Here is a 10,012-nt window from a genome sequence, read left to right on the forward strand (position 1 = left end):
GCTGATGAAGTGGGTTTTAATCCACAAAAGCTTATGCCCAAATGTTAGTCTCTAAAGTGCCACAAGGCCTCCTCATTGTTTTTTGCAGATACAGACTAACACGGCTACCACTCTGAAATCTGTCCCAGTGTCTGCTGTTCCACCTCATCTTCACAGAGTAAGTAAGTGACTTATTCATCTAATTCTACTGTATTTAATGTTGTTGACATTTTCGGGCTTTTTTTTTTTAATCATTTGGCAGGAACCCGAGACAGCAAACAGTCCCTCTTGTAGTAATACTATCTCTGGCCAAAAGCCAGACTGTGTAACAGCAAAATCCTAGCTCGTCTATGAAATAGTAATCAAATGGCAGAATTCTCCTTCACAGCCACTACTCTCCAACCTTTGCTCTAGACAAGGACAAAGATAAGCCACCCTGTACTCTGGTCCTCCTGAGTTATCAGAGCAGTCACGAGGCCAAGTTGCTGCAACTGGGAGCTCCCTTAAGTGAATGCTGCAGAAGTAGTTTAGCCAAACTGAGTATGAGGAGTGTGCATAGCAAGAGCTGCCTCCGTGAGCGGAAGATGCTGGCTCGTATCACCCAATGCCATCCCTGTCAGAACAGTCCTGGGCTGTAGTGGAGACATTCATAGACTTGGAGTTGCAGACACGCTGCGCCTTGCTGTCTGGGGGTGGGGGCGGGGGGAAATGTTAGCATGTCTAAAGTGAACATCTCTTCACAGCACAATAACAAAATAAGATTTTTTAATCTTTATATTAAACAAATTGTCAAGAACTATTTGTCCTCTCACTTGGAGTCTTGTAGTGTCCTTGCTCTTTGGTGACTTCTATACAAGGTCAGTGTTATACACCTGGCACACCCATAGCAGGTGGAGGCTGCAGATGGGAATCTTAGTCCTAATCTCTATTCAAACTGTGCATCATCATCTGTGCAGGCTGCTGGGCATCCTCTCCTAGAGCTGTTGTCGTTAACCAGATGGCTTGGTAAGAAGGTTCCTGGGAGAGAGAGATTCTCACTCTGTCCCCAGATGGGAAATTGCTCCATAGCTAAGTTTAGGTTTTTCTCCATCACTGTCTTACCAACAGCTAATGCACTGATTTTACTTTGCAGGTGCTGGAAATGACACATCAGAGGAGAGGAAGCAAGGACATGACTTCTATGACCTCTTCAGACTTTCCCACTGAAGCTACTAAGCTATCCCAAGACCATTCACACCACAATAAGCCAAAGGCCCAGACCAACTCTGTTCCTGTGAAGCAGACCACTGTTTGCCATCCAGAAATCTTGGTTTGGCAACAGCTAATCATTGCTTCTGCTCTGGGCTACTTGCTAAGAGATGGAACTTCAAGTAGGCAAGGCAGGTATAGCAGCCCAGCCTTCTACCAGCTGAATGCTGCACAGGTGCCACACAACTCTGACAATCACAACAACCCTTGGAGGCCTCTTTCAAGTTCTGAGAGACTTCACAAGTTCCCATCACTGTGCAAGTGGGTGAATTTTCAATCTGTTCATGCAAGAGGAGCAGGTCTCATTATGCAGCAAGTAGCCATGCTGGTCACTGGTACAGTTCCCCCTCACATTCAGGGTAGGAAATAGTTGATGCGGTGAGACACAGATTTACAACCTTGTGCAGAGAAAAGCTTCTCCTCCGGGATGAACACCATCATCCTGACCACCTCATCCAGCACCTCCTCAGTGTATGGAAGGCCACGGGCCAGAAAAGCATCCCGCACGCACAGCTTCACATGGTGATTCTCCAGGGGCAGGAATGGCACAAAAAAGTCAATGAGGTTCTCTTGAAGGAGGTGGCTGTGGGCAAAGCCACCATCTGCAATGAAAACCAGAGCAACAAGGGCACTCAATGCACAGCTTGTAACAGAACCATCTGTGTCTTCCAGGCACCTAGATCTCCATCCATCTCAGCTAGCACAAATGTTAAAAAAACAGTGCAGTTTGCCTGGAGAAGCTGGTTCAACCCTGAGAAAATATTGGCTGAGACAGGGCCTTGGCTAATTGTGTGTCTGGTTCTTCTCCCCTGGAGTTAAAGGCTTATCTCTCTCTATAGAAAAGGTTCTTCTGCCCTGAATAATGGAGTCTCTGCCACTGCTCACCTAACTCTGCACAGAAGCATCTTGGGAAGGGGGAGGTTCATGGAGTGTTCCATGATTTGTGTGTGTAACTAAGTAGGAAGCCATAATCACTCTTTTGCATGAGAAACGATATTGCTTCACAGCCTGTGTGCCATTCCTGGCCATGCTGCTGCATGATGATATCAAGGTTGCATGCCACTATGGAGACTCAAAGGGAAAAATCTGCCAGAAGGAGCACTGGGAGATCCGGTGCTGCCCCTGTACGTCCTGGGCCTCTCTCCACTCTGAACAGCTGGCTCTGGGTTCTGGAGGTGGCTCTGCTCAGCACCGTGTCCTGAGCAGGGTGGCAATAGTCACCAAGAGTAACCAAGTGCCCACGCAATCATGAGGCTACATCTGCCCCATATTTCATCCTGTTTTTAGGAAATCTGGCTGATATTTACAGATTGCACACACACCACACACTTATCTCCAGACACAAGACAGGGTGGTATCACTAGATGGTTTCAGACAACAGTGGTCAATGCTGTTTTAGAGAAGTAGTCAGCACACCCACTCTCAGACCAGCTAGTCAACAAGGTACTACTGATTAGTAGGGTTTCAGGAGTGAAAGGGGAAGAGGATCCTATGGTCGGGATATGCCAGCATAGCATAGGCTAAAGCTGAGCTGCGGAGACATTGCTCATATGGTACTTCCTTTTAAATGATAATAGGGGCTGTAGCTCAGATAGCCATAAGACTATTTCCTCTTCTAAGGCACTAGTCCCTCTCGCAAGATATCTAGGCTTAAACCCCAGCTTTGCCACCAAGCCTGTGTGACTGTGAAGCAAGTCACTGACATACCTCCCCAGGAATGTAGTGAAGATAGATTTTGGGGTAGGTGTTCAGTAATCTTTGAGGGCCATGAAAAAGCCAATCAATAAAATGAGTCCCCATGTCTCTGCTCCCTGCCAGTCCCACCCAGGGAAGGGGCAGCAGCCTGCAGAATTCCAGTGCAGACTTGCAGCGATTAGCTCAGTTACCTGTGGACTCAAGCAGCTCCAGGCGTAGGTGCTGCTCCAAGTATTCCATGGTGATCTCCTCCCTGGCCCGTCCAGCTCGCCAGAAGTCCAGGGTCACCTGGTTGATGATGTTCCCACCAGTGTTACTGAGAAGGAAATGGAAGTTAAATGCTTTATCTGGAATAATCCTAATGTTTATTCCTCACAAAATCATACATCAAAAACCACTAACAGCACCCAGCTCCAGGCTTCGAGGCCATTGGGGCTTCATGAATCCTTCTGCTACCAAGCCAAAGCTCTGCCTTTCCAATGGCCTTAGACACAGATTAGCTCTCTTTGTGGCGGGAGAGATAGCAAAACACTTTTTCACCAAATCAACTGCTTCTATGCCCCAGCCCTGATTCTTAGGGTTAGGCCCCACCTTCCCAGACTATTACACACTGTGAATCAAGAGTACAGAACATATTGACTACAGTCCCTTTATCTTCCAGCCCCTGCAGAGAAACCCCCAGTTGCAGACAAGTCAGCAAAGGATAGAGAAACTGGCATGAGTCCCACCAGAAGCAATGGTCCAGACAGCCCTTTGTGTGGATGAGAAAGTGGAGCCGGAAGATCATGAAGGTGGCAGAGAACCCACACTGGGGTCCTTGCCTGACTGACTAGTGCTTTGTAAGGGGAAGGGCAGCTGGAACTCACACATTGGCGCCACTTTTAAAAAAGCTTGTTTCTCTAAGCACATGGGTAATGAAAGGGGGCAAGTGGGCACTGCACTTTCTAAAGGGAGCCTCAGGCAAAATTATCCCAGTCAGAATAGCCTGGAAACAGCATCAGCCCTGGTGAGGGAGTTGCACCAGCTAGAGTGGTGTCAGCCCCGTCCCCACCCTAAGGTGTGTGTGCCCACGTGGGGGAGGGTGTGCGGAAGAGGGGGGTCACTTGGCAGAGAGCCCAGGACAAAAGCTGCTTGAGCCCCTCTCAAATGCTTAGCCAGTACAAGGGTTAGGAACAGGGGAGGCAAAGAAGAGTAGGACTGGTGGACACACTGACACTCCCCCCTCCCTTCTCCAAGGGGTTCATGAGCCATCTCTGATGATGGAGGGGACAAACTCGTAGTCAAGATGAGAGTGGAGGAGGGATGAGACTACCCTACCCCCTCCAGCCCATTGCCCACATGTTAGTTCTGAGCAGCCTGCTCCCCTTCAAGTTTTAGTTAGCTCTGTCCTGGAAGCTGCAGCTCCCACATTTCCCCTGGAATCAACAGGAAAGAAACCCCTTCTGCTTCACAGAGACACAGCCACCTCCATAAGGAGAGGACCCACTGTGGCAAAGGTTCCAATGACATCTCCGAGAGCAGTCTAAATGGCAGACATGCAGAGCCAGTGTTTCTGCGTGCACAGCCCAGAGGAGAGCCTGCCTTCCCAGATGGCAGCCCTGCTGCCCCCCTTCCCACAGCACTTGAGATCACACGTTGTTCAAGGTTCCCCTCAGCGTGGCAGGGAGAATGGCCAACGGTACATGGCCACAAGAGCAGGGTAGCCCCTCCATCCTTGGGCTCAGTTCCAGTTTCCTCTCCACAAACAGACTGATCAAGGGTTCGGAGGCCTATTCATTGGAAGGGGAAGACTCCCCCGGACCTCTGGGCCAGTTCTGAAAATGGCAGGCCAGGTCATGTGCTTTCTGAGCAGATAAACCCAGCTGGAATCAGGTGGAGAGAAGCACCCAGGCCTCTAAACATCAGAATTAAGTAGAGGTCATGGGACCTGCCGTACCACAGCAGACTAATGGTCTAGTTTGGTACATCCAGCCTCCATCAGTGGCCAGCGGCAGATGCTCAAGTGAAAGGTAAACACTTCTCATCACTTCTCTGATTAACTGTGCAATGCTTGCCCAGCTTTCTGGGCTACACCATCTGAGGGGGGCACCGGTTTGATTCCTAAGATACAGCTCACTGGCATGGTGCTACTGATACAGTGCCGAATCCAGGAGTCAACTCCTGAGGGTTGCAGACATTCAGCCTCACAGTCAGCAGCACATGCCAACTAAGGAGCTACACTGATGGGCTCTGAAGAGACAGTTATGATCAGCCATCATGAGGCAGAGGTGAGCAGCTGTAGTGAGTGGGCTTTGAGGCCACTGCACAGGGAGAATCCTGAGAACTACTTTCCCGTCAATTCCTGTGCCTTCCAAGGGCAGCTCCTTCCCACACCTCAATCTCCCAGATCACGGGACTTTAATATAGATTGTCACAAACCTTGAAGAAAGCAGATCCTTCCCCGTGAGCCATCCCTTTCTCCCTAGGGTCCCTTGTAGTCACCTGAGGAATAGGAAAATGGAGCTCCTGTAATCTACCCCATCGATGCTGTCATAGTGATCCACATAGGGTTTGATGGCATCCAGCAGGCCAGAGTGAAGCTTCTCTGCCTCGTCAAAGATGAACAATGACTGCTTGCAGAGCTGCACCATTTCGCTTATCTGCTTCTTCAGCTGAACCTGCATGGCAGTAGGAAAAGAGTGTGAACTGGCAAGTAGAGGGGCCTGTGTGTAGATCACCTGGTGTTCACCACCAGCACTACTGCATCCTTCACACAGACAATTACCAAGGAAGACTGAGCTCCCTCACAGCCAGCACCCCCCCTGCTGCTCCATTCCCTATCCTGACTCCCACTGGCAACAGCTGGGATCACAATAGCTGGGAGCTCCTCCACTGCAAGTGCTCCTGCACCATTCCCTGCAATGGCCCCAGCAGCTCAGAGCTCACCAACCACTAATCATTACACACCAGTTTTCATAATTGCCTTCTGGGAGGGGCCAGTTCTGGAGTGGCATTGGGCTCTCCCACAGCCAGCGGCCCCTGCTGGGAAGGGTTGGAACTTTGTACTTGATATTTTTGTCATGGAGTGTGGAGGAGTCAGGGTCCTGCACCCCCACTTCCTGCGATTCACCGTGACTCTCAGCCAGCCAGTAAAACGGAAGGTTTATTGGACGACAGGAACACAGTCCCAGACAAAGCTTGTAGGTACAACCAGGACCCCTCTGTCGAGTCCTTCTGGGGAGCAGGGAGCTTAGACCCCACTCAGCCCTGGGGCTCCCTCCATTTCCCCAACCAGCTCTAAACTGAAAACCCCCTCCAGCCATCTCACCCAGTCTCCCCCCCTGCCCCGGCTCTTCCTCCAGCCTTTGTCCAGTTTCCCTGGGCAGAAAGTGTCCCCTAGGCCCAACCCCCCTCCTGGGCTCTCAGGTATCTTCCCTCAAGGAAAGTCTCCCATCCCCAATGCAGACAGTCCCAGTAAAACTCCCCAGCAACATTCCCAGGTCAATACTCCCCATTCTCTGCTGTGTCACAACTTTGTACACTGGCATAGGGCTCCTCCAACAGCCTCTGCTCCTGCTCTATCCTCCACTAAAAGCAGGGTCTGAGATAGCTACCTATTCAGAAACACTCCTTTGATTGGGATTGAAGAGGCTAGGACTAAGGCCTGTCTATGCTGGGGGTGGGGGTGTCGATGTAAGATATGCAACTTCAGCTACAGGAATACTGTAGCTGAAGTCGACGTATCTTATTTCGACTTACCTCCCATCCTCACAGCATGGGATTGATGGCCGCAGCTACCCCGTTGACTCCGCTACCGCCGCTCGCTTTGGTGAAGTTCCGGAGTCGATGGGAGCGCGTTCGGGGATTGATATATCGTGTCTGGACAAGACGTGATACATCGATCCCCAATAAATCGATTGCTTCCCGCCCAATATGGCGGGAAGTCTGGACATACCCTGAGTTACCCCTACTATAACCGGCAGCTGTTGTGGCTGGTAACATCGGAGCTTGCTCACCTTGTACAAGTCCACATATTTGGGATGTGGGAAGTGAAAGAGAGAGATAAAGACTTTAACACACTCGCTTTTCAGCCCATCTCGGTACAAATGATCAGCGATCATCCGGGCCACAAAGTTTTTTCCAGTGCCAGACCAGCCGTGGAACGACAGAGCCAGAGCCTTCTCCGACTGTGGGGTCTCCAGGAAGCCTTGCACTGCTTTCAGAATGACGTCCTTTGCCAAGTGCTGACCATGTAGCCTCCTGCTCAGGTCCAACTCTAACCCTGCAGAATGAAAGGAAACACTGATCTTACACCCAACCTGCCTGCTATCAATGTTTTTCTTTTATCACTGTAAAACCAAGGATGATTTTATAACTTTTCTGTATGTAGCTGTTACATGTAGAGCAACCTCTAAGTAGGGGTACATTACTCCAAAAAACATTGATCCTACATAGTTTTCTCTTCAAGTAAAGTATCTTGTTGTTTAAATAAACTTCTTGTTTAAAATTTTTAAAAAAATCACTTTAGGATAGGAACAAGTAGGGAGGACGTTTGGCAGCATTTTTGCTCTAAGTTGAGCCCATCAGAGCATTAGGCATCCTGCCTTGCATTGCTGGAGGGTATGCCTGTTTAAGGGGTCTCTGTGCAGTGGTATTACAGATGCAGAGCTAGAATGGAAAGCAGCATTTTGAGTGATCTGATCACAGTAGTGCAAATCAGGATTCTTGGGCTCTATTCACAACTTTGTTATGGACTCAGGCAAGTCACTTATCCTCTCTTTTCTCCTCTGGAAAGTGGGGATTGTATTTACCCACTTCACAGGGTATTAGTTCATTAACGTTTGCAAAAAGGCACTAAGAGCCCCGGATAGAAGCCCCTAGAGAAGTACAAAGTATCAATCACTGTTTGCGTTGATTACTGAAGTCCCAGACCCAGTCACAGCTTAGGACATTTTCACATGGACTACATACCGTCTAGGTCAGGACTGGGAGAAAGGGATGGGGCTTAGCAGACCCTCTTTGAGCAAGCTCTTCCTCCCCCTTCCATGTGCTCTGGGTGTGCAGGAGACTACAGGCAGGAATAGGCAGGGTCTCTGCTCTGGAAAGTGCTCTGCACAGTGATGTTAAGATTTTGTCATGGGGTAAAGGAGGGTCTGTGCATCACAGAACAGAAAATGTTTTGAAGTTGAATTGTCTAAACTCACGGAACACTGAGGCAAATTCAGCACCTGGCTAAGAACTGCTACTTCTCTAACTTCTGTGTGACCAAAAATTTGATTTAAGAATTAAAAAAACCTCACATAGGTTTGCCCCTAGTTCTAGGAACTGGGAGTTAGAGGTTTCACTCCAGCTGACAGGGAAACGTGCACACACATTCTGTCTCTGGTACTTCTCTGGCCTCCATTCCCACTGCATCTGAGCACCTCATAATCTTTAAAGAATTTAAGGCCAGGCAACACTGACAGCCCCATATACAGATGGAGAACTGAGGCATAGAGACTAAGTGACTTGCCCAAGGTTACACAGGGAGTCATAACAGGGAACTGAACCTGGGTCTCCTAAATTCCAGACTAGCACCTTAAACTCTGGACCATCTTCTATCTCAAGGGCCTTTACCTGTGATGTTGTTGGCTATTCTGCAGTCTCCTGTCTCGCAACACTTTCCAAAGGTGCAGTACCAGCTGGAAAGAATATCCAGATAATCCTGACCCACCAGGGGCAAGCTCCAACCTAGGAAAGAGGCAGCAGTGAGAAAGGAAACTGTATGGCAGGCTGTCTGCCTCCTTAGGATAAACCTTGCCCTATCAACCTTGAATTCCTCACAGACCCATGGTAAATCTCCTATCAATTTACCAGCAGCACCAATGTCCATAGCACAACTCGACAGGGACGGGATGAGACTGACATAGGTAGATAGGCAGTCACTCAAATGGGACATTGCAGCTACTGGGTGAAGCCAAAGTAACTACACAATTACTGACCATAATTATATACACATTTGAGAAGGACAGTCAGTCAAAATGGCGAGATCCCCATCACACACCCCTGTGCTAGGGAGGTAGGCTGGGAAATCGCTAATCCCACTGGAGATGGGACATCACCTCTCCCCAAGGGATTTCTCTTGGCTTGGATGCAACGTCTAGGAGCTCACACAAATGAATCCCATTTCTCAGCCTGGCTCAACAGTGTCTGTTTACTGCAAAGGCTTGGGGGGCCCTCTCTGGTTATGCTGAGGTACAGAAGACAGCAATGAAAACTCACATGTGACTTGACAGCTACAGGAATTAAATAGGAAACACACACAAAAGCCGGTCACTCCATATCCTACAGGCACAGCTACCTGGAGACATGGGCATCTGCACAACAGATCACACCACCTCTTCTTAACTGTGGGAACCTAAAAAGCTCCTGGCTCACATCCTCAGCTGCTCTAAGAGGCTGTGATGGGATGGTCCGGCCCGTAGCTCCCCTGCAGCACTTCCTCTCCCCCAGCATTGGCCGAGACATCCCGCTAGCCCAAAGATCCCCCGGCGGCCTGGGGCAGGGCGAGGTGCCCGATCGAGGAGAGGGAGACGGGGCAGCTCCTCACCCTGCGGCTCCCGGCTGGCCTCTTCCTGCGGCTGCTCGCAGCTCTCCCGCCACAGCCGGCAGGCCACGTACTGCCCGGAGAGGTCGCTCCCGGCCCTGCCCGGCGGCACCCCCGGCGCGGTCGGCCGCCCGGCCTCCGGGTCCCCGAGGCGCCCCGCTCCCCCCGCAGCGCCCGCCACAGCAGCGGCCCGATGCAGCAGATGCAGAGCAGCGGGAGCCCAGCCCGCGCGCGCCATGGCCGCAGGGAGCGGCGAGGCCCGGCACTCCCCAGCGCCAGCTCATTGCGACGGGTCGGGGATGGGGGTGGGGCCAGCTCGCCCACGCAGCCGAGGGACGCCCCCAAGGAGCGACCCACCGCCCGGCCAGGGCAGGGCCAGGCCACAGCCAGCGCGGCTCGGCCGTTTGCACAGAGGCGATCGCACAAAACACCGCCGGGCCACCTGCTCTGCAGCCCCTTGCAAGCGGCACGGACAGCCCGCTGGTCTGGCCCCTGCTGCAACCCGCGCGGCAGCGCAGCTGGGGC

At 51.0% G+C, this 10,012-nt stretch overlaps 1 protein-coding gene across 2 annotated transcripts; it reads right to left on the reverse strand.

The window, feature by feature from the left end:
- Positions 1 to 727: 727 nt before the first annotated feature.
- On the reverse strand, positions 728 to 9,777 carry TOR3A (torsin family 3 member A). 2 transcript variants are annotated; one of them, XM_075067904.1, is made up of 6 exons: positions 9,491 to 9,777; positions 8,518 to 8,631; positions 6,918 to 7,183; positions 5,404 to 5,579; positions 3,114 to 3,238; positions 728 to 1,829 (listed from the first exon to the last, which is right to left on the reverse strand). In XM_075067904.1, the coding sequence occupies exons 1-6, from the start codon at positions 9,723 to 9,725 to the stop codon at positions 1,582 to 1,584; spliced, it is 1,164 nt and encodes a 387-aa protein (XP_074924005.1). In that variant the 5' UTR covers positions 9,726 to 9,777; the 3' UTR covers positions 728 to 1,581. The 2 variants fall into 2 exon arrangements, with proteins under 2 accessions (XP_074924005.1, XP_032652059.1); XM_032796168.2 differs by lacking the exon at positions 9,491 to 9,777 and adding an exon at positions 9,242 to 9,474.
- Between the last annotated feature and the right edge of the window lie 235 nt (positions 9,778 to 10,012).

This window comes from Chelonoidis abingdonii, chromosome 7 (assembly GCF_003597395.2).
Source record: "Chelonoidis abingdonii isolate Lonesome George chromosome 7, CheloAbing_2.0, whole genome shotgun sequence".
NCBI classification, from domain to species: Eukaryota; Metazoa; Chordata; order Testudines; family Testudinidae; genus Chelonoidis; species Chelonoidis abingdonii.

What these genes read in the sequence shown, in the direction of transcription:
- TOR3A (XM_075067904.1), bottom strand. Translation starts at nt 9,725, where the DNA reads ATGGCGCGCGCGGGCTGGGCTCCCGCTGCTCTGCATCTGCTGCATCGG. An exon ending in GGCCAGCCGGGAGCCGCAGG is followed by an intron (nt 8,632 to 9,490) that starts GTGAGGAGCTGC and finishes CCTCTTTCCTAG; the next exon opens with GTTGGAGCTTGCCCCTGGTG. An exon ending in GGAGCTGCTTGAGTCCACAG is followed by an intron (nt 1,830 to 3,113) that starts GTAACTGAGCTA and finishes TTTTCATTGCAG; the next exon opens with ATGGTGGCTTTGCCCACAGC.